A 16,789-nucleotide genomic window follows, 5' to 3' on the forward strand; every position below is an offset into this window, starting at 1 on the left:
CAGTCACACAGGCCTACCCCACCACCTTCACCCTTCATTTTTTCTGCACATATTATTATTCCCTCCCATACCGTTGCTCACTGCCCAGCACTACTAGATCTAGATCTAATTTTTTTTGTTTAAAAAAAGACTGCAGTTCGCGCTGGGTGACCATAGTTGGCGCCACTTTGTATGTTGCACTGGGCGTGCTGCGCGCGGTGCTGTGAAGAGAGAGAGAGGACACAGTAGAGATATTTTACTTCCTTCACATGTAATAAATTACATAAAGTCTGTTTTTGTCGGTCAAACTTTTAAACGTTGATTACAAATACAACCGAGGAACTGTCTGCAATAATGACTGGGAACCTTTGGAGATAATGTAGAGATTTTCATTCAAGAATATTTTGGACTCTTCGACTGCTCTTTCAGAGTGTGAAGTAGACCTCAATGTTTGTCGTTTCTTTGGGTCGGTTAAGTTGGGTTTTTGTTGTTGTTGTTGTTGTTGTTGTTGTTGTTTGTTTGGGTTGGGGTTTTTTTTTTTGATAAGTGGTTTACAGAGCTCGCAACTGCATAAGGTCATATGAGCGCACGGGACACATTTAACTTTTTCAGTTGGTAGGTAATTTTGAATTTTGCCCGGGTGGCGGCCGAAGTCTACTCTTATCGATTTTGGACCACCAAGGGATCTTTAACGAGCACAACTTGCACACGGGCCCTCCGAGATTTTTCGCCCGTGTCCGAGAAGACTAGGTGTAGATCTTTCCTACCAGAAGATCAGGGGTGTGGCTGAAAGACTGCAGTAAGAAAAAGCCAAGGAGTATCAGTAGAAAGGCTGCAGAAAGAGTCAGGGGCCCAGAGCAGGGGGCAAAGAAGGTGAGGGGATGGGATGGGGGCAGAAAGAGGAGACGGAAGCAGACGACAGAACATTGCTAGAGAGCAGGAAAGGAGGTGGAGGGGGACAATTTTAGAGAAGACAATTTTTCGGTCGCTACCCGGATACGAATCCGGGACCTTTGAATGAGAGGCCAACACCTTAACCACTAGGCCATGGGATCTCGAGCCCCTCCCCCCCCCTCCCCCCCTCCCCCTCTGAATTAGGTTTGACGTTTGACAAACTTAATTAAATTAAGTACTTAATAGCTGTTCTCAGGATGTTCTCTCTGTTTTTGCAAATCGCTAGCCGCGTGAATCAACCGCCTAAGTGACAAACGTTTCGAAAATCATTTTTTGATCCCTTTATGTAGTACTGCCTTTGATACACCTTATGTTTAAATCCCGAGTTTGACAGATTACGGCAAAGTGATTCAATCCTTCAGTGAATCGATTGCCTATATCACACCAGTCCCCAATTCCCACGTGATTCAAACTCCCAAGTGCCAGTTTTGCTGCCCGGTGGCGAATAGGCGGTTGAATCCCACAGATTCGGTGGCTTGTTGAGGTGTTCACCTGTCGCGTAGACGGCGTGACCCACACGACTGTGGCTTTTGTCAAAACAGACTGAGGGTAACATCAAAACAACTCAGATCGAACCCTGTCGATAGCCAGGAGATTTTTTCAAGGCACTTTGCGTAATCTATCACTAGGTTTGGTAGTGTAGTTGAGAAAGGGCAAGATGGCATCAACGAATATGTTTATACTGATTTGACCACGTCGGCAAATTGTGTCAAAAGCTACTGACGAATGAATTTTTTAAAAAGTCTATGATTGACAGCTGAGGGGCGCGTATTTCATATTGATTATTCGGAACAACTATTGGAAAATATTTTTATCGCGACTTTTCGCGTTTCTTAATTTACTTTAATAAGTGTGCGCCCCTTGCTGTGTCTATCATGTAGGCCTACCATTCTTGAATCATTGATTCGTTAATCTGTGATGTAGATATGATATTTAATTTGTCACTAAAAAAAACACAAAAAAACCCATATTATAAACATATTCGCCCCTAAAATTCTCCCTTCAACAAACTTTCAACTTCAACTCTCCAGCTCTACACTTCAATTTGAAAAAAAAAATCTCATACATTCTACCTGTATATATGCAAAACAATGAGTTTGTACACAACAACTGCCCTCACACAGTGGTTATTCGTGACTGTTGCAAAGACAGTTTATACGTGACTTGGAGATGGGAGCTCCACAATTGTCATATTGCCAGAGAATAGAAGAGGACGTGCAATTTTGTGATAAGTAATTCTTCGACAAACTTGACGAAATTATTTCCCATTATTACAGACAATACAGGCAGAATCTATCTTGCTTGGCTGTCACTTTCTAAGCCCCAGAGGCCTTTATTGAGAGTGCCACAGAAAACAGAGTCGCACATTGTCCCAGGCGACTTAAGAGAGAATTTTAAAAAAGCAACCTGTTGCTGTATGTGTCGGAAGGATCAACAATGAGATGTGTGCAAGGTAGGAAAAGAATCTAACATGAAGCTTGCGAAAAACCCAGTGGATGGGACCAAATTATGTCTAGTGTGCACGAACTTGGAAGCGGACTAATTGTTAATATGGTGTTGAACGCATCTGTTGCACTAAAACATAAGGTACAGGACCACATTAGTGTCTTTTTTAAAAATGTGACAACTCAAGATGTGAAGTGTCACGTTTGGCACCAAGGAGAAGGACCATTAATTACCAAGGAAATCTCTTCTTGTGTCAGTAACTTCCAGACAATAATTTAATATGCCACGTTCATTATACACAGAGATGGTTGTTGTAGGCTACTTATCAAAGCACAACGCTATCTTATCAAATGCAATAAGCGACATTTGTACCAGATAGAACAACATTGTTGAACACAGATACCGTGAAAAGGAACAAACACAAATGGAAGTGGACAGCACACACATTGTAATCGAAAGGTCCTTGAAAAATGGTCTAGGCTATGTGCTCATGGATAATCTTGAACGTTTTTAAGAAAGCAAGACAATACCCCCCCCCCCCTTCTTTGACTTTGACGTTCGATTTCTGGACCATTCAGATCTGGCTGAAACAAAAACAACCACGTTGTCACAAACGTTCGTTGCCTTTGATACACACTAAACGAAAACATTCAGTACAAATTGAACGTTAAGATGAATGGTCTTTTTTACCAACTCCATGAGGCCAAACAAGTCCTGCCCCAGAAGACCCAACCAAATAACTGAAACAATTACTCTTTATGATTACTCTTAGGTTTATTATGATTTGCTTTTGTCGATAACTCGAACGTCCGAGCGACCATTGGCGCTCGTTGAGTGGCGTTGATTAACGTGATTTGAACGTCTAGACGCCATCATATACTGTCACCTAGGCGGTAGAATCACGCAGATTTTGGTACGTCTTAACCACCCATGTCAGTAACTTACGTAAGAAAGCTTTTTCTTTTTAAAGTTAGTTACAGACCATCGTCTTACATCATATTATATAATATATCTGAATTTCAGATTCGTAGGTTCGAGTATAAAGAAATAAAAGTTTTCCTGCTTCTTCTGGAAAAATTTTCTCTTGGCGCTTAGGCGGTTGAATCACGAGGCTAGCGAGGCAAGCTACTAATCAGTCAAATTGCTAACCCCTCATCCCCCCCCCCCAAAAAAAAAAAAGTGGGATCTGAACTTTTTAATTTGTCTTTTCAAACTAAAGACTTGTTTAACCCCACCTCCTGGTGGAGTTTCGTAGGCGTAAAAACCCAAAAACAAAACAAAACCAAAACAAACAAAAACAAGACAATGAAAAAGTTCTAGTAGATGAGAAAGAACCATGTAGGCCTATAATGTAACGATGATATTGATACGATATCTTTCCCTTTTTAATGGGTCATGTAAAGGCCCATCATAAATTCACCCCCGCTCAGCACCGGGATCGCCTTCAGCAGTCTTAATAATACTGCAAAAGTGCAACAGATTATTACCCTTTTGTCTACATCGGCTGGCCGACATCTGTACACAGTTTCCGCACATCTAGATCTAAGATTCAACATCATAAATGTCTCCTAGACGCAGACTTTTGTCTGGTCAAGCAACTGGTGGACCGGCCGCTAGACAGCCCGCGTGGCCATGCGGTGGTCATTACAGTGCTCATCTATGCTGCACAGCTGCATAGTAGCTTGTGATCTTGGAGCACAGGTAATTTGACAGCATGCAGGTATAGCATTATTGTTTTAGTTAATTTTAATGAAGGTTTTACGGCGCTGGCAACTGCATAAGGTCATATGTGTATGAGCGCCAGAAGATTAGAAGTCTTACAAGAGAGCAACAAACATAAAAAAGAAGGGGAGATAAGGACGATAGGTTTTTGAAAGGAAAGAAGAAGCAAACCACACCAGAGCACCCGCCAACCACCCAATAGCATTATTGTGTATCCTTGTTTTTTTCATCGTTTAGAATTTGAATTTCGACCAAATATTTTTTGAGCACATGCAACCGATAGATCTACCACAGATTAAGAAACAACAACAACAACACAATCAAAAGAGAAAGTGGTCGTAAAACAGGTTGCCGTTATAGAATAGTTCTAGATCTAGATATAGATCTAGGCAGGATTGATCAAATTTAATCAAAATGAAGAAAGCAAATCATTCCCTTCTGAGATCCAAACCGGGGCTGATCCAAGGGATCATTATCTATACACTATACGGGGTGCCCATTACGGCAGGATCGGGCCGATCTCCCGACTCGATCGCCTGAAACGAAAGTGGGGCGATCGGCCCGATCGCCGGCCGATCCATCCGTAGGCTTGCACCCCGTATAATTATAGGCCTAATGGGCACCCTGTTTCGCCGTTTGCCCAGTGGGCTCTTTTCAGCAAAAGAAGTGTCCACGGCAGTAGGCTAGCAGTAGCCTGTCTGTACGCTTCTCTACAGATAGCGCTGCAGTCGCTATTTTGAAGCTCTCTTTCGTTTCCCCTGAAGAAGAATAGGAATAGCACCCCTTGCACGCATCTTTGATCTCTCGCCTGCCCAAAATATTATTGGGAGTGTGGCTTCGTGGTTAGAAAAATAACAGTAGGCCTACAAGATTGGGAGCATAGCCGATCTAGCCTGCATTGCAATGGTTTACTTCCGTCTCCCAATCTCCCAGAGCTGTTGAGAACAAGAGTCGCTAGACACTCCAAAGGTTCTTGGATTTCACCTGTCATTTTGATTGTTGTGTTGTAGTGTTGTCTTCTCGCCGCCTTCGGCTTCTGGCGCAAATCAGGCAGTAGAAATCTACTGTTCACGTTGGGTTGACCGGATTGTTTACATTCTTAGCCGTCCCCTCGACATTCCAGGTAAATTGTTTGGGAAGATAAAGTGCTTCCACTCTTCCGTATTTTTATTCGTCGTTATTCGGACTCGGGTCCGGAAAAAAGGAAGTGTCTTCGTTCTATAGATCTAACGTTCAGTATTCAGTGCTTCCAATTTTCCGCCATTTTTTAGTACGAAGTGACTATTTCTCCGAACGTTCGGAGAAATAGTGCCGATCTTTATTTCTCCGAACCGTTTTCGGCTTCCGGTCTCGTGATTTTTTGCCTATTTATTGCGAGAGTTCGGCGCCAACTTTCATTCTGCCTCTGGTCTGGGAAGGAACACGTACCGCATGGCAAGCCCGCCTACAGACAACCTTCAGTAACACCCACCACACACCCACCACCATCATGCACATGTATACACACTAGCTAAACATAACTAGTGGGCAACTTTTGAACATATGACGAGCTGAACTGTGGATGGAGAGACAGTGTGAGTGAAAGAGCGGGTGAAAGGAAGAATGTGCGAGTGTATCCACAGGCGACAGCAACTACAAGACGACGACACTGACCACCCCTGGCCTGGTCCACAGCTCACGAACAAAAGGAATGCAGCTCAGGCGGTGTTTTGCCTATATTATAGTCCATGGTTCGCAGGGAACAAGTGAGATTTTCTTTGTGTGTGCCTGGAGGGATGGGGTGGGGTATGAAAGTCATGCGGACGGGGATGAGCCGCGGGAGAGAACACGGGAATTAAATGAAAGAGTGAAACTGAAAGAGACGAATGACTCATGAGTCCTGGAGTGAATGGATCCTGTGTTTCTATTTTTGTATACTTTGAACTGTTACTGAATAAAGGCTGAAATAAAGCCCGAAAAACAAACAAACACACACACACACTCCTCACTCTCCACTTACTACCACACACAGACACACTCAAACACTCACACATACATACACACACACACACACAGGAGCAAATTTTTGGTTCTATATCTATTTCAATTTTCAACAGCTAGTCTAGATGAGATTTTTAGATGGGTGTAAAAACGTGAAAAAGAAAGGTTTCACAACAGAAAGAAATCAAAATTAGAACAGCCCATAAACAACAACAAACATTAATAATAAATAAGGGCGTGTGTCCACCTGTCCGAAGAAGATTGGCAGTTTTAACCCTAAATGTGCGTAATTTAAAAAAAAGTACAGGATATTACATGTAAATTATGGAATCACACACATTAAGGGGCTTGCCAGTGTCAGTGCAGCAGTGACAAACGCAGATGCCAGTTCTATGTGTCGTTATCAATAACCCTCCGTAGATCTAGATCTAGACAGCACACGAGTGAACACAACACATTACGTTTAAAAGCAGCACCCTTCATAGGCAACACGTCATATCTATAGCGAAAAACTGTTTGGAATTGTAGCATTTCTTTATATAAATATTTACGGCGGACATTTTTTGGACCGATTGAACCATATTGTATACGAACAATCTTTGGTAGGCCCATACTATAATTATAGATCTATATAATATCCGAAATTTGGGGGAAAGGATGGTAGGCCCTATTTCAGAGTGTTCGGAGAAATAGTGCCCAGCTTTATTTTCCTGAACGTTCGGAGAAATAGTGCCGAGCTTTATTTTTCCCGAACGTTCGGAGAAATAGTGCCCAGCTTTATTTTCCCGAACGTTCGGAGAAATAGTGCCGGCCTTTTTAGTATTCCCCACACCTTATCTGCCGATCCAATGCCCGCCGCCTCATTGATACGCCTCGCCTCCCTCCCCCCCCCCCCCCCCCCCCCACGTTTCCCACTTTCATTGTTGTAGAAAAAGGTAAAATTGAAGATTAGCAGACCACCTGGCATATTATGAGCTGTGTAAAAAAAAAAAAAAAGACCGATTCGTTCAAATGGTAAATTTTTACTTTCACTCCCGCACACAGATGCACTGTTTCAGGGGTCAAACTGCTGTACTGTTTGCTGCAGATCACACATAAAGCCACTAAAACTGTTGCAAATCAATTATTTTCAAGACAATTTTAAATTTAACTGTAAAATATCAAATTATGGGTGTAAAAACAGGGGGGCACAAACAGGGGGGCATGCCCCCCTGGAACCCCCCGATTGGTCCAAAGCATGTCTATCTCGGTTAAAAACAATCAAATATTTCAAACACTATTAATTTGCGACGGGAATGAAGTTGATATTCGTGTTCAGCGCATCAATATTTAGTAGAAAATAGACAACTGGTAGCTGAGTGTGAGACGGGAGGGAAAGTAAAAAAATACCGTTCAAATACACAAGTCTGTGTCATAATCATATCGATTGTTTACCAAGAAAAAGTTGTGTTGCTGTGTAGAGCTGAGCATACGGCAACTTTTGATTCCATAGACCAGCGCACAATTCATTACGTATTCATTACGTAGATCTACGTCAAGACTAGCTTATTATTGTAATAATGATAAGTTGCCAGGGGGAAAAAGGCCGACGCTTATGCGACGTTCAAAGCCCGGACCGATAGTGCCCCCCACCACCCTCCCTGACACACACACAGCCACATGTGTGCAGGCCGCCCTTCCGACCCCGACACATGCTAACGAGCCATTTTTAATTGCTTCTGATGACCTCTTGATAAATAAACATTTATTAGAAGCGCTATAACTTTTCAGGCCGGCCTCAAATTCATCATAAGATTAAAACTCGGCTCCTGCACAAAACGCCTTTTTGCCCGAAGTGATCCCGGTCTCTACCCAGCCTGAGGCGAGTCACGAGTGAGACAGGACAGGAAGCCGGATTCACGAGTCACAGGAAGTCGGAAGTGATGTCATGCTGGACAAGAATCAGAGTCCGAATAACATTTTTTCATATTCGGACTCGAGTCCGAATAATCACTTCGTTACGGAAATCCGTACTTTCTGCCAGTTCCGTACTTGTCCCTCCATCATTATCTACTCCCTCCGTAAAAAAAAAACTGCTACAGTGCAGGACTGCCGAAATTCCGTACTCGCCTTCGTATCGTCTTGTATAAGGTACGGATAATTACGGTAATTCTCTCGGCAACAAGTTAACGAACGTAGAAACCTGCCAAATTGCGCATTTCCTGCAATTGGACATTATACCGCTATGTCCCAGTCCCATGCGTTCATTTTGCGTGTTGGTCGGCAGTACATTTTTTACCTGCAGATGGATCAAAATCTGGCGAACCTTTTGTGCCAACTTCCTCCTTTCTGTCATTCACTCATTCCTTCTGTCTATCTTCGAATGTTGCCGCGGCTGGAAAATCTGCGCGTTGATCAAGACTGATTTTGATCTTAGTCAGAAAATTACTGTCGGAAAGAAACTTTTTTCGCAAATTTTATCTAGATGTAGAGAAATTATCAATGCGAAGATTCTACGGCACGTGAACGCAATATAAGGGCCGCGATGAAAGAAATATAATATGATAATTAATATGCTGATACGGTCGTGCCCACTACGGATGGGATCGGCCGATTGCGCTGATCGCCCGACTCGGTCGAACAACCGTGTTTGCTTTGAAACTGAAAACAAACACGTTTGTTTTTGAGGCGATACAGTCGGGCGATCGGCCCGATCCGTCCATAGTGAGCACCACGTATAAAATCAAGAATAATTCGAAGTGGTGTTCCGAGGTTGTGACAGGCGACTTTCAGACATGAAAATTTAGAAAAAATGTGGGTATACGCTGCGCAACCGTATTTTGAAAGTACATCTATTCATTATTCCCAGGTTTGCCTGCTGTCAATGGTGCGACTACAAATTAATTGAATTATAGTAGCAATGAAAGTAGGGGAACCTGCTTTTAAACATTTCCAGCATTGGAAAGATATGCTGGTGATGAAGTCAAACAAGACAAAATGTTGGTGAAAAAATAAATATTATGGGCTGTAGGCAATATCTTCAAACAGGCTCCCAAATGCCATTTTCTACCCTCTAAAAGCACTAAATTTCAATTTCTTCAGGGGCTTCGCCCCCTGTACCCCCACCGGGACGCTGTCCTTGGACCCTCTGCAGAATTTTCCTTACTTTTCAGCTTCAGCTGGTGGAAGCACTAAAGATTGAAGAATACGGGACCACTCGTACATACATTATTGCGCGAGAAAGTGGGGTAGGTGGGGTGGGTGGTAGGGATGGAGGAGGGGGGAGGGGGGGTTCAGGGGGGGCTCCCCCCCCCTGACAAAATTTAAATGAATAGATCTACCAGTCCGAGATTCTCCATTGAGAAATATTAAAAACGGGAAAATTATGAATTCGTAAGGTTGAGACATAGAGGCAAAGTCAGTCCGCAGGTCCGGTATTCTTCAATCTTACCAATTGTTTTAGGCAGCGTGAATTGTGACTGAGTGATGCTGTGACAACTAACTCTACGTTTAATTGCGACAGAGGGATTCTGTCACAATTAATGCGGCGTTCGTTAATTGCGATCCCACCCCAGCGCAGGCAGAGTATTTAACCGAACGTTCAGAGAAATAGTCACTTCGATAAAAAATATAAAAATAAATATGGAGGGGGGTTTCAGGGTCCGCCCCCTGAATTTTACCATAATTTGATGTTTTGCAGTTAGGTTGTATTCCTGTCTTTGTGTTGCCTATTTGGTCATCAGGACTTCCGTGTATTTCTTCTCTGGATGTAAACAAATGGATCATGGACTTAAACGGAACTACAAGATCACCTTAAAAGGAAAAAAGAAAAACATGCACACACACACTCACACACCCATACACTTACACACACAGACATAGTGACACTCACACACACATACAGACATACACACACAGACATACACACACACACATACACTCCCAGACACACAAACGCACACCGCACCCGTTTGTGGCCTTATACACACACACACACACTCCACATACATATACACACACGTGCACACACAAACACACCAAACTAACAAAGACAGTCGCAGCTCTTTTCTTGGTCTTGTTGTTGTTGCCCCTTGTGGTTTTTTTTGCTGTTGTATGCTGCTGAGGTTTAGCTGCAGTAATATTATTTGTTGCCTCGACTCTACTGTACCGAAATTCTTTTTGGATTTTTGCCACACTCCTTAAGTCTCCGCTTTCTCAATTGTTTTAGTTTCAGATGATTTCTTCCTAAAGTAGGTAGCAGAAACACGCCCTCGCAGCCACTCGCGGCCTTCCGAGCGTGCGGTATCGGTGAAATCGGGGTAATTCAGATCGCTGTTACGTTACTTACTTTGCTCTTTCGCTATCAACCACCAAATGCTATACGGTACACCATGTAAAAGTTCAACTTTTCCTCGTTACAATGATGTAAGTTGTTCATGTGTCCGATTATTAGGGGCTGGAGAATTGCTGAGGAAAGCGAAGCCCCTCGAGGTTGGAATGCGTGATCGGCTAGTTAAAAAATTAACACATGTGCATTCAAATGCTTCGCGGAAGGATTGATGATTAAATACCGTCTTTTCATTAGCGGAAACTGTAGAGCTTTAAAAGAGCTTTCCTGTAGTATATTTTTGGCCTTTGGCGTTAAAATAGAACGCTTTTTAAAATACCGTCAAAGCTTTTAAAGATTTTTAAAAACACGAAATATGTAAAATATCGGCTTAAAAAGGGTAGTAGTATTAAAAGGATCAGTTTATATTCTCTTAGAATAAAGTAATCGGCTTGGAATTATTTTGCACCAATCCTTCCGTGATGCTCGAAAAGCATGTGACCCCCCACGCGGGGAGCTCTCGGTACACTACAGTACAAGTACAGTCGAACCTGCCCTGACGGCCACCTCTATAAGACGGCCACCTGTACAAACGGACACTTTCCATTTCCCCCCTTGCGTTTTTTCTATATAATTTCACTGTGTAAAACGGGCACCTGTCCAACGCGGCCGCGGCCACCATATTTCAACACACAACCCCTATCACACAAAGCAAAATCACCTGTCATAGACGGCCACCTTAGTGACTCCATTACGCTTTGTCATAAATTGTGCATTGGCCCCTGGCATTGTGGGCGAGCCGTCAAATTCTAAAAACCTGTCATTGTTAGGTAGTCCCTCCAACTGATCATGTTGCGTAGGCCCCTCCCACTGTTGACCAATAGGTAACAAAATTAATTTTCAGCTGCTGGTGAGGTAAGCGTGTGATCCCTCATAACCCATAAGCCCCGCCCAGAACCCATACACAAATCGCAAGTGAGATGAGTGGTCACTGTTTACCCAGTCTGTAACTAAGTAACAATGGACGTCAACATGAACTTGTGACAGAAGCGTCGCTTGTTCTCCGAGTGGTAGTACGGGTGTTTGTTTTACCATAGCATTTGATCCTCCTTGTCTGACACATTTCGTTTTATTGTCACCCGTTCACAAAAGCAGCTACAAAAGAAAAGAAAACCCAGCGAAAACAACAACAACAATGCAACTACCTTCGGTTGGGCCCTCAGAAAGGAAGGGTTTGTTTTCTCAGAAAGGAATGGTTTGTTTTCTTCACCTCGATCAGTCCTGCCTAAGACGGCCACCTGTCTTATACGGCCACTTTTCTCCTTGACAATGGGTGGCCGTCTTACACAGGTTCGACTGTATAGAGCCGACTCGTTAGCCGCGGGGGCCGATGGGGCAACGCTCTGTGTTTTTGTTGAAGTCATCGTGTTTGAGGCAATAAAATACTGATTTGTATTCATCTTACAGTCTTGAAAAAAATAGGCTCTGTTAATGTGGAGCTATTTGGTGCACTTATTACTCTTTTATTGTCTGCCAAACATGGGGCTGCAGCCAGTTACCGACTTAAAAGCAAATTTGATCTTATTTAAAAAAGCTACAATTTTCTTTAAAAATTACAGAGGTTAAAGAATGGTACTAAAATTCTCAGGAGATATAGGCCTGTCATATGGAACCGATAAATTTGGCATACAGCTACTTTGAAAATTTAGTTTCTGGTATCTACCTAAAGGCAACAAAATTTTCCTCTTTAATTTAGCAAAAACTTTGTCAAATTCGTGGAAAGATTTGAATGCTTGCTCAAAGCCTTCTATCTTGTCAGGCAGAGACTAGCCTTGATATCTAGGACTGCGCTGTGCCGAAAAATAAATCTAGATCTAGTGTAAAATGGGTTTGGACCTTTTCTATAAATTGACCGGTGGCTTTTTCACCCTGGCAACTCAGTGACCAGTCAGCTTTTTTACTCGACTTCCGTTTTTGTGATTTTGAGTATAAATTTCTATGGAGTTAGATTCAGGCCGGGACCACTTCTTCTGAAGAGTGCCACAATCTCCAAAGTCCCCATTAGTATGTTAAATCTATTCACGGTTCCAAAGTTTTGGGTTTTTAAAATTTTTAATTCGCTTGCTCTCGATCAGGAGTTTTGAGTTTGTACTTTAACTTTAATGTGGAGTGAAGTGGTGAGATGAACTTACAGGATGGAAGGACTTTCGTAACGAGCGACCACTCCAACAAACACAATAAAGAAGAGATCTAACCCTAACTCTGACACAACCCCTACCCCTACCCCTATACGATTACTGGCCTTAACCCCTACCCCTACCAAGGAAGTGGCTATTCTCACCCCGGTTGAGAATAAAAATACAATCGACCTCTCACCTCGGGTGAGACTTGCCAGCATTAGCTATTCTCACCCGGTGTGAAACAAGACCTGTTTTTCCTAATTTCTGAATACTGTCTATCGGCATGGATGATCAAATTGACAAAAACAATAAAATTATGATGTTATTATAGCGTAGCACACAAGTTAAGTAATTTGGTCATCTACAAAGATGCTAGAGCTGTTTCACTTTTTGAATCGAGCACCAACTATGCCGGTCGCCATTTTGTTTTGCCCGGAAGTTCTCGGCTACTCTCTCCTCTCTCTCTTTCTGTCTTTCTCTCTCTCTCTCTCTCTCTCTCTCTCTCTCTCTCTCTCTCTCTCTCTCTCTTTCTCCCTCTCTCTCTCTCTCTCCTCTCTCTCTCTCTCTCTCCTCTCTCTCTCTCTCTCTCTCTCTCCCTCCCCCTCCCTCCCTCCCTCCCTCCCCCTCCCTCCCTCCCTCCCTCCCTCTCTCTCTCTCTCTCTCTCTCTCTCTCTCTCTCTCTCTCTCTCTCTCTCTCTCTCTCTCACTCTCTGTCTCTGCCAGCAGACAAAAAAATTGCACACTTTCAACACAAGAGCGCAGAAACGTTTGTTTACACTGGTATCACGGTGAACGCACACCGGGTGAGAGGCCTACAACTGTGCTATTCTCACCTGGCGAGAATAAAGGGATCTCTATCATAAACCCTAGCCCTAACCCTCTATTCTACTCTGTTTCGTATTGGTCACTTGTTACGGAATTCCTCCCTACAAGATAATCCGGTTTTGGCCCCAACGATAACTATGGAGTATGGGTTTTCTAATAATTTTCAAATTAAAACTCAGATTTGTACTTTAGAATTTTTTTTTTTTCATTTTGCAAACTCGCTGTGCTTGAGTGTAAATGAGTTGGATATATTCAATAAAAGACAAGAAAATGTACTTTTAAAAAACACCATTTCAAATTAGACTCCCAAGTGAATGTGAAATATAAATTAAACAATGATCTTCGCAAAACCGCTGGCGACAGGAATTTGAGAAGCAGGAAACACTCAGCGATATCGCATGTCCACAGTTCATCCACTCACACACGAGTGAGAGGCAGCCCCAGTGTTCAGATATCATCAATGAGACAATGAAAAAGCCAGGGGTCGGGGAAAACAGCAGGTTTAAAAAATGTCACGTTTTTGGCTAGTTTCTGTACACCAACTGATATTTTGAGCAGAATGTTTTTAGAAAATCCTATGAATGTGATTGATCTGTCTCATTGCACTCTCTACGCCTTGCAGGAACCCCCCCACACTGACGCTCATTGACTCGACCTACATTTGCGCGCACTATGTATTGCACTGTCTGATGCAGGAGATTATATTCTCATTTTTAAATTCACAGCATGATATTTCCCTTTCTATTGTCAGATGTGGCAGTGGTCTCAATCAAATTACGCCCTAAAAGCTGAAGATTCCAGGTTCCTTAAAAAGAAAGAATCTAACGTCAACTTGTCCAGAAATGACAATTTAAAAAGAGGCTGAGCTGAGGAAGAACCCCCTCAAATACCCTCAAATAAATTTGTTGACTCTTGTCCATACTCATGTATCCAAGTCTTTAGTTTCTTTTGGAAAAACAGACATTTTATGGGTCCCCTGAAATGATCCATGGAAGAGCTTTTAGTTATATCCTACTACCACTGCCAAATGAGTGATGAGTATAATAGCAAGTTTTCTAGTTAGAAATGCGGAGGCCCTCGCCATGCAGTTGTGTTGGTTTTTAACACTGAGATGCTGAGCCTTCCAGGAAATTTTGTCATGTCTACATAATATCATAATATGAGTAAAAACAAGAAATGTAGCCTTCTACTGAACTGTGTCCGCTTTCATGTTTCATAATCTTATGATTTTGGCCTATTTTATTCCACAGATGTTTAAAATTATCAAGTTCCCTGAACAAGGGGAAGTTGGCATGATTTCCCATGCCTGGAAGATAAATGAATCAGAAGTGTGGCATCCGCATGGCCGAAATAAAGCCACTCTCAATAAAATGATACGAGCCCATGCTGTCCCTGTTCCTGGCCCTGACTGGAAGAAACATAAAGTATGGACCATTTATGAAACTGGTACGTTTTGTCACTTTCTTCCTTCTCTCTAGGCATTGCTGATTGAAATTGGTGTTAACTACTGTTAAGACATAATAACTTTAATAAGTAGAATGTTTGGTCCTTTTTTCAGATTATTATTGTCAATTAAAATTTTGAAATTCAATTCAACCCCCTTACATTACCTGTGATTGATAGCCCCATTGACCGAGCACTTTCTCAAGTAAGGTAAACTGTTGCCAAGCTGGAGACTTGTACTCAAGGACTGTAAACTTTATTTTTAGAATAGCAACCAGAACTGTGCTGTGAGCAAAAATATATGTGTATGCAGTACATTGTTAATAATGATGCAAACAACTTTGCATTGGTTTTTTAAGTTGTTATCCTCTCTTTCTGTGATGATAAGTAATATGGATCACATTTTTATATCCTGCAGATGATTTTGACAAAGCCAGACAGAAACTCCGCGCCGCAGAAGAAACCAGTGATCTTGATACGGGTTCAGAGAGGAAGAGAAAACTGCAGTGAGTTTTTCATATTCTGGAAGCGTTTTATGTGTGCTCTTTTGCAAGACTGTAAGCTTGTGTTAGTCCTTCCTTCTTCAAACCACTTTGTTTAGTAAACACTTTTGTCTTACCCGCTTAAATATTTGACTTTCTCGGCAAATGACTGACCTAGTGTTAATGCTAAAATGAATACAGTGGAACTCAGATTCAAGTAACTTGTTGGGCCTGACCTTCAATTTTGTTGAATCCGAGTATTCGTTTTATAGCAACTTGAGGGTTTTTGTACAGAGATAATTACAGGCATCGAGCAAGAGAAAGGAATGTATAAAGGGAAGTAACGTTGTAGGCTACCTTGAGGATGCCTGCTTTTTTGCCCCTTTTTGACTTCCTCAGGCAAAAAAAGTTTGATTTCAAATGAGAGGCATTTTCGTTTCTTTGATGCCCTACCGAAGAAATGCTGGAAAGTTACAGGAAAATACGCTATTAATATTATACACTGAACTCTACCAAGCACACTCTGTGCAAAAGGGCCAATTCGTTCAAATATTGTTTCATATATGGTGTATTGTTCACCGTACAAGCAGTGTTGCTGTAGTGTAGAGCCTAACGCAGACCTGCCACTCATCCCGATTTAATCGGGATATATCCCAATTTTTTGCCCCAAATCTCAAGCATCCTGATTTTCCTGATTTTCAGTGTCCTGATTTTTTGTTGCGTTCGATTCAAAAAAAAAAAATTCTGCAATCTCTTTTGCTTGAAAGCACTGATTGTACTTTTTATTGACAGGAACTTGGGACTCTTATTTTTTTAAACATCAATGCCGGATCTAGTGGTTGCCTCACGCATGTTATTTCAACTAAAATCGAAGTTGTATCGATTTTGAATTCCGACTTGGATACGCTCAGGATCTTCTTTCGCTTTTTGTTACCCAGAATTCTCTGATGGTGGCCTGATTAACAATTGTGACATAGGCCTAGAAATAATCCATTCGTTGTTCTGCTGTTGCTTCGTCTGAGTGCTGGTTAGTCGGGCCCATCATCGAGACCTGTCAGTGGAACTTTCAAACGCTCATTCGCATCATGTGACATGACCTCTTGCGTGTGTCGGGGACCGTCGGTTGACAAGGTCAACGAAGTTCCTCCTCACTGGTCGCATTGGTCGAGGTGTTTTTTTGGACATAACCAGTGTGGGACGACCGGGGGGAGGGGGTGGAGGCATTTTTTTTACACCAGAGCTTAACACTTTGCAGTCACACAGCCAGCAGCACAAAATTCCCTTTCTGGTCACCCAGTCAGGAGAGTGACTGCAACGGACTTCTTGGGCCTGGCCGGAATGGATCATTTTCACTGGTGCATTATTGCGCCAAGTGACCATAAAATGTTAATGTGCGTGCCGGGGTACATGTACTAAGTGAGGATAAAGGAATAAGAAAAAAAATTAATTAACAACCTTGGCGATTTTTTTTG

The 16,789-nt window shown here is 42.4% G+C and overlaps 1 protein-coding gene across 2 annotated transcripts in view; it reads left to right on the forward strand.

Annotated features, from left to right (window-relative positions):
* Positions 1-4,778: 4,778 nt before the first annotated feature.
* LOC101847266 overlaps positions 4,779-16,789 on the forward strand; it is a 35,505-nt gene continuing 23,494 nt past the window's right edge. Inside the window, exons 1-3 of one of the 2 annotated variants that reach the window (XM_005100432.3) lie at positions 4,779-5,224; positions 14,643-14,838; positions 15,254-15,341. In XM_005100432.3, the coding sequence (XP_005100489.1) occupies positions 14,643-14,838; positions 15,254-15,341 (284 nt within the window). In that variant the 5' untranslated portion in view covers positions 4,779-5,224. The remainder of the gene's footprint in view (positions 5,225-14,642; positions 14,839-15,253; positions 15,342-16,789) is intronic. The other variant, XM_005100433.3, reaches the window with a different exon arrangement.

This window comes from Aplysia californica, unplaced genomic scaffold, assembly GCF_000002075.1.
Source record: "Aplysia californica isolate F4 #8 unplaced genomic scaffold, AplCal3.0 scaffold00247, whole genome shotgun sequence".
Classification (NCBI taxonomy): Eukaryota; Metazoa; Mollusca; class Gastropoda; order Aplysiida; family Aplysiidae; genus Aplysia; species Aplysia californica.